General features: G+C 46.4%; 1 protein-coding gene across 2 annotated transcripts in view; it reads right to left on the bottom strand.

The window, feature by feature from the left end:
• LRP1 (LDL receptor protein 1) overlaps window positions 1-17895 on the bottom strand; it is a 188429-nt gene that overhangs the window by 2558 nt on the left and 167976 nt on the right. For both annotated transcript variants that reach the window (XM_075890495.1, XM_075890505.1), the window contains 4 exons: window positions 16539-16806; window positions 7679-7893; window positions 4779-4869; window positions 3679-3829 (listed from right to left, as the gene is read on the bottom strand). In XM_075890495.1, the coding sequence (XP_075746610.1) occupies window positions 3679-3829; window positions 4779-4869; window positions 7679-7893; window positions 16539-16806 (725 nt within the window). The remainder of the gene's footprint in view (window positions 1-3678; window positions 3830-4778; window positions 4870-7678; window positions 7894-16538; window positions 16807-17895) is intronic.

Raw genomic sequence — 17895 nt, 5'->3', positions numbered from 1 at the left:
CCAACATTCGATTTCACGGGTGTGCACTCGATTTCAAGACATTGCAATCAAATCGCGAGCGATCACCATTCGAGCGCTACGTGTGCCATTCTTGTTTTCATTAACGATATGTATCCCTTCCTGTCAAGTGCAGCCAACGCAAAGAGTTCCGTTGATTGACACGTGACCACTACTGAAACGCATCGAACGTCGATTAGGCCTAGCCTACCCTTCGGTGTGTTGTCGCGAGAAGTTTGTCCTAGACATAAAGATCCGCCATCGAAAAGATCGCACTCACGCACGGAACCATGAACTGCATGCATGATGCAAAGCTCTCATTCACGGCCGGGAGGTCAACAATGACGAAAACTCGCCAAGCATACGTAAGATGCTTGGCGAGTTTTGTACACCTACACTGGCAGCAAATGCAAAATGCATCATAAAACATAAAAGTTCTTAAATTTACAGACGAGGTAGCAAACGTGATATCTGCAAAAAGCTCGATAATGACGACGCTTTTCTCGACAGAAAACTGTTAAGCGTAGTTGATAAGGGCGATATTGCATGTGCCCCGTTGATCCGCGCGTGGCCGGAGCCACGCCAGCGGCACATACACGGTAGACGCGTTTGTGTCGGTGCAAGGACGGCGAGCCCGCGCAGCATGCCGGGGTCTTTTTTCCCTTTTTTTCTCTCCGCTCTTTGTTCGTTCACTTCATGTCCCCCCCCCCCCCCTCCTCCACAACGACCTCGTCGCTCACTCCCCAGCGCGCCTGCTTTCAGACGTGCACTCTCTACAGCGTTTGTCACAAAGATTTTCTGGCAACGGTATTATACCGTATATACTCGTGTAAGGGCCGCACTTTTTTTTCGAAAATTTTGCTAGGTGCGGCCCTTACACGAATCAGGCCGATTTAGTACAGGCAGTACAGGCCAAAGGTCTGTACTGTTTATGCAACAGTAGCAGAGTGCAAGAGTCACAAATGACATGCCAGAAATGTTTTTATTCGGATTCCATTTCGCTGTCCTCGTTCTCGGAGGAGCTCGCCTCGGCGTCCGCGTCTTCCCAGAGACGGTCATCTTCGGTGCCGTTCATGGAGTTCGAAATTCCCGTTACCTTGAAGCTTTTAGCAACTACTTCTACTGACATGGCACGCCACGCATTCAAAATCCATTCACACACCTGTTGGAGCGACGCCCGCTTCAGCCGTCCTGTAGGGGTCTTCTCGTGGACGCCTCCAGCCATCCATTCAGAGTAACATCGGCGAAATTCCACTTTGAATGGTCTGTTGACGCATACGTCGAGCGGCTGCAGCACACTCGTCAGGCCACCGGGAATGACGGCCAAGTCCGTACGAGTTGCGGCAACTCGGTTCTTGACGCGGTCGGTCAAGTGGCCCCTAAAGCTGTCCAAAACAAGGAGGGCTTTCCGTTGTAACAGCCCTCCAGGTCTGTTTGCCCAGACGGTCTTAATCCAGTCAACGACCAGTTCCTCGGACATCCAGCCCTTCTCTTGCGCACGTACGACGATTCCCTGAGGGAACTTCTCTTTTGGGAGAGTCTTCCTTTTAAATACGACGTACGGCGGAAGCCTCCTGCCGTCTGCCGTGATGCACAACATCACAGTGCACCTTTGGCGTTCTGCACCAGTCGTGCGCACAGACACACTTTTCGCACCTTTTAAATCCACTGTGGTGCTTTCCGGTGCATCGAACCACACAGGTGTCTGGTCCGCATTCCCAATTTGGGACAGGTCGTATTCATGCTCCCTCCTGAGAGCATTCACGAAGCGATGAAACTTAATGACGTGGTCTTCGTACTCGCGCGGCAGTTTTTGGCAAATCGTCGTTCGGCGCCGAATAGAAAGCTGGTTACGGTTCATAAACCGCGTAGCCCAGCCCCGACTTGCCTTGAATTGTGCCGGGGGTATTTCCATGTGGCGAGCGATGCTGAGGGCTTTGACGCGTATCATGTCAGTCGATACGGCGTAGCCGTCCCTTCGTGTGTCGACGACGTAGTTGACGAGCTCGCTTTCGAGTTGCGGGTACTTGCACTTTTTCCCGCGAAACGCCTTTCGGCTCCTGTTAGTAGCGGCGAGGGCATCTTTCTGATTCATCCAGTAACGCACGCGCTTCTCATCGACGTCGTACTTTCGTCCAGCTTCCCGCTTCCCGTGCTCCTCGGCATAGTCAATCACTTGCAGCTTAAATGCTGCAGTGAATGATCTCAGATGCCGGCCCATCGTCCGTCACGTGCGCTGGCTTCTGCAGGGTTCACTACAACCAACAAAGTGACACCGACGACACCGATCTGAAGTCGCGCTGCCAACGTATCGACACGATGCTAGGAACGATGCCAACAAAGAGGCCGCACAAGGCAAATATGGCGGCGCGCTGTCAACAGCGTGGTCGGCGCGTCGGCGGAAGTAGAATAAAAGCGGAAAAGCGTGCAGCGCCATCTGGCTGTAAATGAACTAACTACACTTTTCTGGCGGGACATTTTGAACTTTTGTTTTTTTTTTTTTCGAAATATCCGCTTTCAAAGTTGGGGTGCGGCCCTTACACGAGGGCGGCCCTTACACGAGTATATACGGTAACCGGTCTTTCATCTTAGGGGATAAAGTAGCAGAGTTACTTTGATACAATTGATACAATTGATACAATTTATCAATTTCAGAGCCTAAAACCGATAAACTGGAATTCGCTTGGTAACAATGATAGCAAAGGGGCGCTTACGCAGTGATCTTTATTTTTTTTTTCCATAAAAAAGGCCTGAACACTTAACGTACAGTTTTACTTGTGCTTCTGCCTAGAATCTTTGTCTCGGAGAATCATGCATCACAACCACACGAGATGACATGCGCAACCAAGTGTGCATACTTGTCATCTTGTTTTGTTAATTTTTGAGCGTGTTCCCTTAACCGGTCATTAATACATCATTCGGTTTGGCCAATGTTCACTTATCAGTTTAAGGCTCTGAAATTGATAAACTATATGGAGTGATAATGTATGCTGTTGGCCTTCTATGGTGTTAGTGCACACATGTGTCATATGTATATATTCAAGCCTACAAGCTATGAATAAATCAGTTGGAAGTGAGCGCTGTGGTATTTGATGCCTGAGTGTGTGTGTGTGTGTGTGAGTGATTGCATCGTGTGTTTGCGCTCGAATTAATTTTTAGAAATGTACCAACTAGCCCAACAAGTTCTTTTAGTATACATTTACTTACGCACATAAATGTTTACATATGAGGAGCTAAAACTTTGCTAAAACATACATCCTGGTAACCTGATAACAGCAATCTAGTACTCCGGCAATATGGTAATGCAAAAATGTGTGAGCTAAAAGTTCCTGATGTGAAAATAACTGCTCAGTGTAAAGAAATGTGTAAGTGTATTTTCATCACTAAGGAATAACACTTCAAGTAAAAAGACTGCCCAGGCCTAGAGGAGGGAGTTGACACTTGGTCCCAATCATGTGCAGCATATCATAAAATGCCTACGCCTGTCACTGCTTCCAACACCAAGCCGAAATCAGCTTCCTTTCTTTCTTCTTTTTTTTTTTTTTTGTGTGTGTGTGTGTGTGTGTGGTGGTGGGCTCCACCTGTCATAAATTTCTCTGGTTACTACATACCATTCCTGCAGTTTCATGGTAAAGTGTTTGAGGGTTCAAGTTCCGTTTCTTTGAGAGCACCCAGCCTCACCTTGTCCGGGTCGAGAGTAAAGGAAGCATTCAGAGCTTCCGCAGCATCGTCCTCACAGTCACCACGAAGATAGATGGGATTGCTAATTTCCACATTGCCGCCACCGCCTCCTCCACTTTCTTGCATGCGCACATGGTGGAATGGCCTGGACCTGCAGTTTGTGCACAGAGACAACTTAGCAAATTAATAGAAAGTGAATGAGAAAGAGGAGCTAAAGTTCAGTAATATGATCAACAAGCCTTCCACTATTTCGCTGCAAAGTCAGTTAGGAGTTCACGAATAGGAGCCCTATAAGTTTAGCACCCCAAGGCACATTGCGTGTGCTCGCTTTGGGCCAAGCAGGAGCTAAGAGTTTTCGAAAAGGGTGAGCGGTGCTTTAGACACTCCTCCTGTTCTAGGTGCCGTCACGGTTGTCTGACACATAGCTTTTAGGGCACGCTTTGAGGCTCCCGCAAAATTAGAGAAATAGCGTTTTCAATGCAAAACTTAAGCCCTGTTTGGGTCTCATGCATGCACAGTAGCCTTGACGCTACATCTCTCGGACCCGAAAACTCCCCAGTGCCAAAAACAAAGAACACGTGCTTACTAAACCCTGCACTGCTGGTTTGTCGCATGTTTCTACGAACGGTGTGAACTGTTGAGAAACGTCACCCAGATACTTGAGGAAGGTATGTAAGAAATTATCACCGATGAACATTTTTTTAATATATTAACCAAAACCAAGTGTGTTAACAAAAATGAACTGTCCGGTCCATGTTGTCTGGACTCATACACCAGCACTAATACCACGAAACATTAAGAACACAGTACCAAACATTGTTAAGTTAAGAATACCATAATGTGACTGCTACCGAGTCAGCACACAAATATGTATCTCGTGCTTTTTTTAACATTTAATGAAGCAGTGAGATGAAAAAAAATTTTTTTTTTTCATTTTAATAACTGCTACTCTCTAAAAACTGCTGCCGACTGTGCTGCAGTTTCACAAAATAGATGTATTTATATTGAGGACAATACAGCTATGATCTTAACTGACTTCACTAATCGTGATATACAATAGTGTGATGCTATGTCTACAAGCCATGTTATGCCATACTCACCGCTTTCTTTTCCTGTAGATGAGCACTGCCATGGTAATGAGCACAACCAGTGAAATAGTGACAACCACAGGAATCAGGATAGCGCCCAAGACTGTGTAAAAAGAACAGTGCAAGTTTTTTGTAAGGTTCACATACTTCTCATTCCTGCTGGAAAAACTTTGAGACAGACCCCTGTTTGTGTGAGGAAGAAGCTGTACAAAAAAATAAGCCATTCAATCAGTGTCTCCATCTTCCTGTCAAGTCACTTTACTGAGCGCTCTTTCGTTAAGAGGTGGGACAGCTCAGATTGCTTTTGAAGAAGAAAAAAAGAACAGGAGAACTATGATTTCGAGCAGCGAGTTAAAGAGAGAGAGGAAAAAAACCTTCAAGTTACGGAGTAGCACAAGAACAAAGCACTGCTAGAAAACCATTTTGCGGTAGCTAGGGCAAATAAAGTTATTGGTCAGAGTTATTAACATGGTAAAATTGCCAGCAATAAAAAAAAATGAGAATGGGGAGAAGAACTGCGGGGACCCGCAGTTTTTTTAATGAACTTTCGATGTCATCGAGGAGAAAATAAACATTACATGAGTGCTTAATTCTGACACCAATGATTTTCCTTTCTCTGTACTTCACCAAACAGGGGGTGCAGAGAAATAGAGACCAGAAATGTAGCCAGAATAATGGTGTTGCAATATTCCAAATAGAAACCATGAAAAAAAGAAAAGAAGTGATCGCGTCACACTACTGACCGACGCGTGGCCTGCGCGTGGCAGACTAATGTGTATGGTTTCCTCTAAACACTAAATTATCAACACAGACTTGTTCAGGAGCTTCTCAACATTCAATGGGCATTTTTTTCGTGTATAATTCAGCAAATGTGGTTGCTTTTACAGTGTATGTTCATAGCCTTCGTTACAATGTGCAAGTGCAGCATCTACGTGTTCCTGTTACACAGTGTTTTTTTCAGAAGAGAGTGCACTTGGCATGGCTGATGAATCTGGCCTAACTAAGGAGGTGTCCAAACGAAAAGGCAAGTCTTGCCAGAGTGGTAATCACGTGATACAATCTAGCCTTGCACGACCTTTGGTTAATGAACTTGAAAGAAAAAGATTAGAAGCAGACGCCGCCGTTTCGCAGAGGCGCTGCCCCACGTGTAACCATGGAAATGCTCCTGGTATGGCTTGTGCGATGCACCGTATTTAGTCGTGTAATAAACGCTAGGCTTGAGCAAATATTTGAATGCTTTGAATATTCGAACAAATAGTAGAGTATTTGAATTCAATTTGAATTTAAGTTATTGAAAATTTCGAAGTATTCACAATGAACGAATAAATGTATATCAATCCGCATGTAACTGCCTGTAAAGATAACTTCACTGCAGTGTAGAAATGCTAAGTCGTGAAAACACCTGTCCAAGGAAAATCCGCTCTGCCACAAAGCCCTACTTTAATTTCAAAGGGACTCTGCAACACTTTTTCAGTGTGGTCAGAAAATGCTGCCGCTCGGAAACCACCGAGAACACATGAGCCAAATATTAGAGCGCAGCAAGTTGCCTGCAATTCACAATAAATTCTCAAAGTCAGTTAAAAATTGCTCACTTCTCTGGGCAAATAACACCATAAGCTCAAAAATCAATTGACACAGCCATTGTATCAGCCATTGCCTGCTTTGAGCATGACACGCTCGGTCGCTACTTGGACCGCCTTGAGAGTCCGCCACTTGTACAGGTGTACGTGCACGATCCTCGTGAAAAGCAATATACCCCCCCCCCCCCCAAAAAAAGAGAAAGAACGAAAAAAAAAAGTGCTCAAGGGTCTTGAGGTGCGTGTGAGGTATTTTCTTTCCCCATGCCAGGCAATAAGCATCATTAGTGAATTCATTCTATGGCTACTTGAAACTGTGTTGCAGGGCTTATTTAAAAGAATATCTTACCCTCAAATCGATTCATAATTTTTTAAGGTTAAGAGCTTATGACAGCTTGTATGCTCCGATATAAATTTTAAAATGTTGCGTATTTTACAGGTTATCACTCGCATCATACTAAAATTGTAGCAAGTAACCAACATTGCAGCAAGCTACCACCGAAGCATCAAAACAAACTGTCGATAACAAGATTAACGACAAAATACAGCTGCTGCCTCGCTGTCCACATAAGAAATTACTGTAGAAAAGATAGTCTGTATCTTGCGTTCCTAGAAGTACGCACGGATGACACGAACATGCGATTGACTGATGCACGCAAGCGGCGCAACGCGGCTTGTCTATGGAAGGATGCATACATGCTTTTCTGGCCACTCTGATGTTTTCACTTGAATTCTGCAGGACTGAATTTTTTTTGTGTCGACATTGCGGCGAGGTTTTCCAGCCACTAAAGCGGCGAAGCGAGTGAATTTACAATTAGATTTGCCCCTTTCGCTCCCTTTGATGCCAAGTATGATATAGCGCCTGCAGCATGAGTGAGGAAACTGCGGCACTTTTTTGAGAGACGGTGAAGGCAGGAAAGAAAAAGAAAATTATGGACCTTTTTTCAGCAAAAAGTACACCCCAACAAAGTTCTTGTTTATCCTCATGATCAGCTCTACCTTGTTTTTGATTCATACGAATTTGAGATGATACGAATATTTTTCATGCTCCTTTTGAATTCGTATCATCGAGATTCTATTCTACTGTATTCGCTTGACTGAACTGTTAACTTGAGCTCTAAGTTTTCAGACACAACAGGAGTGCCAAAACCACATTAGAAATAACCAGAAATCACTCTATAGTGTCGGCAGCAAAATGCAACCTTTGCACAAAACTTGTTTCCTAACAAGCAACAACGAGGATTTCAAACCATGCTGGCCTAAATTCACAGATCACAATGCTCAGACAATTTCTCAAATTCGCACAAAATATTTACGTTACAAGGCACAACTCACTATTGGGCAAGTTGTCAGAGGACGAGGTGCCGTGGTCGCTGTAAGCAATCTGATCAACCCTGTCCTGGCAGCGTGGGCCAGTGAATCCTCGAGCACACAGACACGATGGCATTGCATCGTTCTGAGATGAAAGCAAGCAGGTGCCATGGTTGAAGCAAAAGCCTCTGCAGCTGCTGCTTTGGTCGCAGTGCAGGCCACCCCAGCCCAGGGGACACCTGCACAATGCATATTTTAGGTTACCAAAAGCACATCTTCAGAGAGGAAAAACTTGTACCAGTTTCCTCTGCCTAATTCCAGTTCCTTCTACGTGCAACGACTGGAACCACTGCCTTAGAGGTACTATTGCAGTAATTATTGATGATCTTTCCTCAAGGCACTAACTAGTAGCTAACATTCTACAATTAGAAATTAATGTTATGTTAGTTACTTCCCTTTTCATATTTTAATACTATTTGCACATTTCACCATTACTCCCGGTGATTTGCTTTGTGTTTAAAGGCAACTTAACATTTGACACTGGAAGAAAAGGTACAGGCTGTTTCGCACTTAGGGTAAATCTCGAAGAGCGTGACATTGTGATGCGGCCAGCGCGGAAACCACGCGCAGTCGGCAGCTTGCGCGTGCGCAGATGATTCGGGAGTGTAGTTTTGAACCGCGGCTCTTTCTTGCCCCATTGCTGGCCAGCGTACGGATACCATTGTTAGTGCATGAACTAGGCCGATAATCTGCAGTAAACATTGTGTAACACCAACCTCTGACCCTGTATTTGCGATAATGGGGTGCTACAAGCAGCCTTTGACAGTGTCCCTTGTTTGCTCTCTCGAAAAATCATAGTGCTGTGAGCGTTCATGAATATTTCTTCACTGTGTGTGCACTGCAGTACACTTGAATGAGGAAGACACGACAATTAGCATGGAATGTGCGTTGTCTTGATTTGACTTGATTAAAAAAAAAGCCTTAACAGCGAGGGTCGTACTGCTGCACTAGCTTAATACGATAAAACAAATGGGAACAAATTCAGGAATGTTTTAGATGAAGACAAAGCCTGAACGTGTCTCCTTACGACATTTCATTACCACAAGACTCGCCAGCCGGCTCCGAAATGTAATGTCGTTTTTACAACTGAGTTCAATAATCTTAAGTTGCTCTTTTTCTTGTATATGGGCCATGGTGAACCAAGCAAACAACACAGTACTGCGCTTTTCAGACGAGAAAAAAAATGGAAAAACGTACGACAGATGAGCCCGTTTTACTCAGCTCAATCTGGATGTTGTGATGCCACGCCCCCATGGTCAACGAATGGGACATGCTGCGGTGCAACACATCGCAGACACCATGCATTCATTACTGTCTAGAATGAGCGCCATCATCGCTACTGCTGGTGTCATGAATTTGGAAGTGTCACGAGGGCATTTCGGCGCTGGGAGAAAGTCCTCCCTGTTGTGATCAAATATTGTCGAGAATAAGCACTGAACAAGTGGTTTTTCTATCCTAAATCATTCCTGAATTCATTAACATTTGTTATGTTGTGTTAAACTCGCTCAGCTGCTCAGCAGTCACCATTGAGTGCTTTGTTTTATTTAAAGTCAAACAGAGATCACACACGGTGCATGCTCATTATCATGTCTTCCTTATTGGGCGCGTGCATACCACGAAGAAACATTCACGAATGCACACAATGCCACGATGTTTCGAAAGAGCAAACAAGGTATGTTGACAAATACTGTTTCTAGTGCCCCATTACTTCGAATAAAGACTGAGAGGTAGGCATTGCACAATGTTTTGTGCAGGCAAGCATTGAAAGTTGGGCAAGTTGGTACGGGAACATCTGAAAAAACTGTGTAGCAAGAGAGGGCACAAAGAAAAAAAGCATGCATGAGTTTGTTGTTCTTTGTTTCTTCGCATCCCATGTTGCGGCGCAGATTTTTCTGAAAATGATTATTGCAGAGTATCGGCCCAGTTCCCGCATTAACAACGACATCCCTGCACTGGCCGACAATGCGGCATGCGTCCTGCCTTAGCAGACGACGCGCGATTGCAGCGCTAGTCGCATCGCGATGCCAGGCACTTCGAGATTGCCCCAAAGTATGAAACAGCCTGTACATCCACACCTACCTTCTAATGCACAGACTGTTTATTGCCTATATTAAGTTATTATAGATTGTTTGTATGATTAGTTATGGATCCCTCGTATGTCCAATTACACCAAAGTTCATAAAGTCGAACCCCGCTACAACGAACGCCGCTTCAACAAAATTTCTGCTACAATAAAAAATTCACGGCTCCCCGTCAGCAGTCTGTAGCAGTAAATGCATAAATTGTCACCACAATGAACACTTTTTCTTCTGCTGTCCCACTTCAATGAAATTTCACGATGCAATTCCAGGCTCAGATATTTATTGCTATACAGTGAACTCAATCTTCAAAATTTGGTGCATTTTCAGAATGTTCTGGCTGTTTCTGGCGTTGGTACCGCCAGAAACAGCCGCTGTTCAGCAAGCATAGGTTCCGTCATTGCTTGATAGCGATGGCAATGAGACTACCCTGCTTTTTCCGCTGGCTTGCTTTTGAGCCGCAGACGATCAGAAGCTGAAACTCAGTCGCTCAGTTCATGGTTTCCTTCACGGAGCTGCTGGGTGCAACTGCGGAACGATGTCTTTTTCCGATTCTAATGCTTATCATTTTATTCCTGCTTGGCCAGTGTGATAACTAATCAGAGCGGCTGTTCGTCTGCATTATCAACAAAATCAGCTAGCTGCGAGTAATGAATGGTAAGAATGGCATAGAATAATGCAAAAGTCGCCGCTCCATGATACACTACCTCCTTCTCGGCGTTGTTGGATACTTTTGATGGCGGACAGCTGCTGGTGTTAACGTGTTAAGGGGGGAGGCTACCATCGGATACCAACTTTTTTGTTTATTGAGATATCTTAATGAAATTTTCAGGACAGACTTATAGCAAAAGCATTAGAAGAACTACAAAATTTCATCAAGTTATGTTCACTGGTTTTCAAGTTACAGCAGAATATCAGAATAGTGCACATGGTTCTCTTATTCCAGGCCTGGAGAACTTTCAAAAGGTGCTGGAACTGTGAAATTAACTATGATGATTCCCAGATTGATACTCCAGGGGGTAACAGAGCCCTTTTTTTGAATTTCCTTGCTGAAAAGTTTTAGCAGACCATCAAACTTTGTGTTCGTGATTAGGATATTATCAATCAAATTTTGATTAAATATAATAAATAACACACACAATATATTGAAGAAATGGGCTTGTCACCCCCTCAGAAATTTATTCATGTCATCATCATCATCATCATCAGCCTGTCTACGTCCACTGCAGGACAAAGGCCTCTCCCATGTTCCGCCAGTTAACCCGGTCCTGTGCTTGCTGTTGCCAATTTATACCCGCAAACTTCTTAATCTCATCTGCCCACCTAACATTCTGTCTCCCCCTACCCCGCTTCCCTTCTCTGGGAATCCAGTTGGTGACCCTTAATGACCAGCGGTTATCCTGTCTACGTGCTACATGCCCGGCCCATGTCCATTTCCTCTTCTTTATTGCAGCTATGATATCCTTAACTCCCGTTTGTCCCCTAATCCACTCTGCTCTCTTCTTGTCTCTTAAGGTTACACCTACCATTTTTCTTTCTATTGCTCGCTGCGTCGTCCTCAATTTAAGTTGAACCCTCTTTGTGAGTCTCCAGGTTTCTGCTCCGTAGCTAAGTACCGGCAAGATACAGCTGTTATATACCTTCCTCTTGAGGGACAGTGGCAATCTACTTGTCATAATTTGAGAGTGCCTGCCGAATGTGCTCCACCCCATTCTTATTCTTCTAGTTACTTCAATCTCGTGGTTAGGCTCTGCGGTTATTACCTGCCCTAAGTAGACATAGTCTTTTACAACTTCAAGTGCACTATTACCTATCGCAAAGCGCTGCTCCTTTCCGAGGTTGTTGTACATTACTTTCGTTTTCTGCAGATTAATTTTAAGACCCACCTTTCTGCTCTCCTTGTCTAACTCCGTAATCATGAGTTGCAATTCGTCCCCTGAGTTACTCAGCAATGCAATGTCATCGGCGAAGCGCAGGTTACTGAGGTACTCTCCATTAACTCTTATCCCTAACTGTTCCCATTCTAGGCTTCTGAAAACGTCCTGTAAGCACGCAGTGAATAGCATTGGGGAGATTGCGTCCCCCTGCCTTACACCCTTCTTGATTGGTATTCTGTTGCTTTCTTTATGAAGCACTATGGTAGCAGTTGATCCCCTGTAGATTTCTTCCAGAATTTTTATATATATTTCATCTACGCCCTGATTCCGCAGTGTCTGCATGACGGCTGATATTTCTACTGAATCAAATGCCTTTTCGTAATCCATGAAGGCTATGTATAGTGGTTGGTTATACTCTGAGCATTTCTCTATTACCTGATTGATAGTATGAATGTGGTCAATTGTTGAGTAGCCTGTTCTAAATCCTGCTTGTTCCTTTGGTTGATTGAATTCTAATGTTTTCTTTACTCTGCTAGCAATTACCTTTGTAAATAACTTGTATACTACAGAGAGCAAGCTGATCGGCCTGTAATTCTTCAAGTCCTTGTCATCTCCTTTCTTATGTATTAAGATGATGTTAGCGTTCTTCCAAGACTCTGGTACTTTTCCCGTCAGGAGACACCTCGTAAATAGAGTGGCTAGTTTTTCTAACACAATCTGTCCTCCATCTTTCAGTAGATCTGATGTTACCCGATCCTCACCAGCAGCTTTGCCTCTGTGCATGCTCTCCAAAGCTTTTCTGACTTTTTCTATCATTACCGGTGGGGTGTCGTCTGGGTTACTGCTAGTTCTTATAGTATTAAGGTCATGGTTGTCTCGGCTACTGTACAGATCTCTGTAAAACTCCTCCGCTATTTTAACTATCCTATCCATATTGGTAGTTATTTTGCCTTCTTTGTCCCTTAGTGCATACATCCGCCTTTTGCCTATCCCAAGTTTCCTCTTCACTGCTTTGACGCTTCCTCCGTTTTTCAGAGCGTGCTCAATTCTCTCCATGTTATACCTTCTTACATCGCATACTTTACGTCTATTAATCAACTTCGAAAGCTCTGCCAGTTCTATTTTGTCTGTTGTACTTGACACTTTCATGATTTGACGCTTCTTAATTAGGTTCTTCGTTTCCTGGGAAAGCTTGCCGGTGTCCTATCTCGCTACCCTGCCTCCAACTTCCACTGCACACTCCGTGATGATACTCGTCAGATTATCATTCATTGTATCTACGCTAAGGTTGGTTTCCTCGCTAAGAACAGAGTACCTGTTCTGCAGTGACACTCTGAATTCCTGTACATAATATTCATGTACATAATATTCATGTACATAATAAAAAAAGACTTATGGAAATCCAATGAGTGGTTCCAGAGATATGGCTTCAATAAGCAGCCTCACTAGCCAAAAAAGTCATTTTGAGAAAATGACGTTTGAAAGTTTTGAGCACATAGGCAGTTCTAAAATGAACCTGCAGCGTAACTGGAGGTGTCTTTTGGCACTCTCTTTCTTTGCCGCCTTTCCATCTTCTCTAGGGATCGCTTCTTAGCCTTTTTCAAGCGCAGAGAATCTTTCTCGGCTGCCCGTTGAATGGCCAGGTGGCCAGGTGTTAGCCCCACTGATGAAGCTAGCTCTTGGGTGGCCCTGTAGCAGCCAGCATTGTATCTTAGCACTGCATCATGCAGTGCTGTCTCCACAGCAATCAGTGATGCATGCTGCTCTTTGGGCATGAGGAACCACAGCACAGAGTGAAAGGACTCTGATGCATTCTGCGTCTTTGCTCCCAGGCAGCGTTGCAGAAGAGAAGCCTGTGAGAGCCTCTCATAAATGGGTAGAAGTGCATCTGCAACATAGCGTGGCAGCTTGTACGAATGCTTCGGAGGTGGAACACCGGTAATCTTGCTGGCATTGTGACGACACCAGGAGTCTGCCCCCTCTGGGCACAAGTCGTGGTGCGGCTCCTCATCCGTCGACGTCACATGGTGGTACGATGCCATCACTGCCCGCCGCATTGCAGCCACATCATCGGAATTGTTCCGTAGGGCCCAGCCATAATAATCTGTCAACTTGTCGATGAGGGCCTTTGTCAGCCTGCCCTTCCCTCCCAAAGCCTTGTCACTTTTCTGCACAAGGTTGCGAAGTGCAGTCCCCATCCTCTTCTGAACGTGGTTCAGGCATTCCTCTTTTGAAATGGGGACCAGTCCATAAACATTTTCTTGTACAAGGGCAGAGAAGGTGGCACTATCTCCATCAGACACGAGCGTTGTGTAACGGAGGTTGTGCTTCGACAGTGAGCGTGAAAAGAGGATGATAGCTGCCTCAACCTCCATTCTCCCTGATTTAGAGTCGGTGTTTTTCTGGCACACATGATTCTCCAGCCAGCATGCATAGTCTGCGTCTCCAGGCTTTGGCCCTACTTGGCAACCAGGGCACTGATTAGACAGAACAACGGCGTCCAAGATAAGGCCCGTATGGTATTCGATAATTGCCCCGACTCCAATATGGGATGTGTGCCCACGCTTGTGCCATGTTCCATCATAACAAACTGTTATATCCCTGGTGAAATATTGATCCATTTCTTTGTAAGTGGCTTTTACAGCAGAAGCAGATTCTGCATAGAAATTTTCTATGCATTGTGTCTGCGGTTCCATGAATTTCTTCAGGTGCTTCTGAAAGGTCTTGTGATGGAGGCCACGATGGGACACGTTCATCGCTGCCCAAAAGTCGTTGAGAGCTGTTTGTCCCTTGCCTATTTGTTTTGTTGCCATAATGGCTCTTACATTCACATCAAAGTCTTTGTGTCATCCTGACGATATGAACTCCATGAGCTTGAAACTACTCCACAATGCAAGCATACTAGCTCAAGCTTTGCAGCAAGTCCAAGTTGGGTGCCTCCTCGTACCTTCATCCCAATCGCGGTGCACCGGTGGCACGGGGTCCGAGATAGCAGGTCGTCTAGGGCATCCATTTGCACAAGGAAAAATTTTTTGCCTTCACTTGTAGCGGTGGCAGCTTCATGATCGCGCTCCATTGCCTGAAATTTCCGCTCCGTCGCTGGCATAGCGCCAAGTTCTCTTTGCACAGCAGCGCATTGTTGATCCGCCGCCTCTTTCTCCTCGCACGTCAGGAAACTTGTTCGCAAATGCACAGTTGACGACGCGATCGCACTCGAGGCCGATGAAAGAGAAGATGCGGAAGCCACTGTTGATGAGCACGAGACACCAGGCGCACTTGTAACGACAAATTCTTGCACCGGCGGAGCAGGAGTCCCGTTGCTAGGCGCGTCGATGCGACCACTCTCTTGCGTAGATGAAGCAGAAGCTGCCCCACAGGTACCGTCGGCGCACGTGCGAGCGGAGAGCCTCGCCGCGCGGACAAGCTTCATAGCTCGCTTCCTTGCACCGAACGATTGTAGCGTCTTCTTTTTCGTTGAGCGCATCGTGAGCGAACACAACAACAGCCCCGTATAGACGGTTGAAAATCGTCTCGTAAAGACGGTTGAAAATCGTTTCGAAGACAGTTGAAACGTGGAGAGTATGCGAACGGCTGCAACGATACACGGAAGCGAGCGGAACACAAAGACGCCGGACGGAGGAGCAGCAGACGAGCGGCCGCATCGACCGCATTATGCGCAAGAGCGCTACGTCATCGCGCGCAGCAGCCAATGGCAGTCGCGGGCTCCCCCGCGTCCTTGGAAAGCGCGCGCTTCGCCCAATCCCAGCTGCGCGCCTCAGCCGCGGGAAACTTGAAAGCTCTCGCGAGCCCTCCAATCATGAGCGGCTTGCTCCTCTCCTGCGCTGCCGCCGGTGACGCAGGTGGCGGGGAAAGAAAGAGCAAGAATTCACAAACAAAACAACACCAAAATGGCGGCGCTCCGTTGAGCGGTCGAGAAACTGCGATCACGCCAAGTTGGGGTATTTTGAGCGCTCGCGCGCCGCTCGAGGGCCGCCGCGGCATGTTCTAAACTTTATTTGAAATGGTTTCGCGACGAATTAGACGTTGATATTTACAGAAAAGGTAGTTTATGACACATACTGCCCGAATATGTGGTTTGCCAAAAATCGACTTTTTCGCGATTTTTCGGTTTGCAACTGTTTGGTTCATTCACGAAGGCAGTTTTAGGCGTTGTTTCAGCGTGCTTTTCACCATGGCCTTGCTATGCATGACTGTGAATCGCGTTGTGACGCTGCTGGAAAAGAATAGGAAGCAGCAGACACTTCTTAATTTTTAGAAAGAACATTCCTTTGTTTTGCTAGCTCAGATCAGCAATATTTTTTCGATTTTACTACACGAAATCTTCGCTTCAACCCAATATTTTCCGCACCCCGTGAGTTTTGTTAATGATTTATTGATTGATTGATATGTAGGGTTTAACGTCCCAAAACCACCATATGATTATGAGAGACGCGGTAGTGGAGGGCTCCAGAAATTTCGACCACCTGGGGTTCTTTAACGTGCACCCAAATCTGAGCACACAGGCCTACAGCGTTTCCACCTCTATCGGAAATGCAGCCGCAGCAGCCCAGATTCGATCCCGCGACCTGCGGGTCAGCAGCCGGGTACCTTAGTCACTAGACGACCGCGGCGAGGCGCGTGAGTTTCATTGTAGCGGGGTTCGACTGTATGTGCATTAAGGCTACACTTTTTGTGGGAATGATGGAGATGATGTTGACAAGAGGAAAAATTTGTCAAACGTTATAAATTGATTCAAGAGTTAAGTGCAGTGGAAATTAACAAAAAGCTATTTACTCTGGGTAAGCTCAATTTCATTTCTGCACGGCTGAAAAAAAAAAACGACAAAAGGCAGAGCATCTCGAAACTCACCTGCAGATGGGTTGACCCGCTGAGGTGTAGCAGACGCCACCATGGAGGCAGGGGAAATCGAGGCAGATGTCGGCGAGACGACTCTCGCAGCGCTCGCCTGTGAATCCCGCTGGGCAGACGCAGCGCTGTGCCAGCCCTTCCTCGTGTTTAGTGGTGATGCAGGTGGCACCGTGCAGGCAGCCACAGCTTGAGCCACCTGGGGAGCAGTCACTGCCCAGAAGACCAGGCGGGCATGTGCAGGGAAGCTTTTTTCGCCCCAGGCAAGTTCCTGGATGGACAAACAGCAGGAATGGGCGAACATTAAATTTCAGGTTCAATATGAAGAGTGAACTGCTGCATTAGCCTTGAAATGGGCTGGTTGATATACTGACTTGATATACTGACTGTTTTTTTTTCTTCTTTCCTGTCTATACTGGCATGAAAACACAATAAAATATGGCTGTAACCCATTAGTCAGCGACATGTCTGTGCCATCTCCTGTCCTAGCGCAGTTTGTTTGCTTAAAATTAAGACTGATTTGGTCAAATCATTTTCAAATCAACCAGTTTGCACTGTGAGGGTGGCCGATAGAGGGCGTTACGTGACGGCGTCATCATCATCATCGGGACTTGGCCGAGAGAGGGCACTACGTGACGGCGCCATCATCATCATTGGGACTGGAGTGGTGGGGGTTGCGTGTGTGGGGAAGGGGGAGCTCGGCCTGGTTGGGAAAAGTGGCAAGACGTAGCGGTGTGTGGTGCGTGATTTAGGGTTAGCGCGTGACAAGTGGGGGCTCGTCCGGGATGGCTTCAGACCCGACAACAGCAGCGGACGACATGCCTAGGCTCCAAGGTGTCGTTGAAGAGCGGTTGCTGGGCACCGACGGCTCCGCCATGGAGCGCGAATGAATCGCGGCGGTCATGCGCGATCGAGTGATGGCGACGCCGCTGCCCACGGCTCCGCACGTGGGAGCATGGACTGTGATCGCTAACACTGGCGCGGTCCCTCGGGCCACCGACGACTCTGCGCCTCGGCTCGCCGCTGCGCACCTCCCCCGCTACTCCGGTGCTAGAGACTTGCAGTCGCCGGAGGAGTTTCTTGAACGTTTGGAAAACTTCTGCCTCGTGACGGGGGTCGCCGCCGATAAGCGACTGACACACGTGGTACCGGCTGCCCTCGAGGGTGGCGCGAAGTTGTGGTGGCGGTTCATGCGCGGGTTCGACTCGTGCGAGCAATTCACCGCCGCCTTCCGCTCCGAGTTCTCGTCGATTGACGCGAAGCGTCGCCTGAAGGCGGAGCTCGAACAGCGCACGCAGCACCCGGAAGAAAATTTGAAAGAGTTTATATATGCGATCGCTACGTTTTACGACCGCATCGA

This window comes from Rhipicephalus microplus, chromosome 1 (genome assembly GCF_043290135.1).
Source record: "Rhipicephalus microplus isolate Deutch F79 chromosome 1, USDA_Rmic, whole genome shotgun sequence".
In the NCBI taxonomy this organism is placed as follows: Eukaryota; Metazoa; Arthropoda; class Arachnida; order Ixodida; family Ixodidae; genus Rhipicephalus; species Rhipicephalus microplus.
Note: the sequence above shows the minus strand (reverse complement) of the source record. Positions and strands in the feature narration are given on the sequence as shown.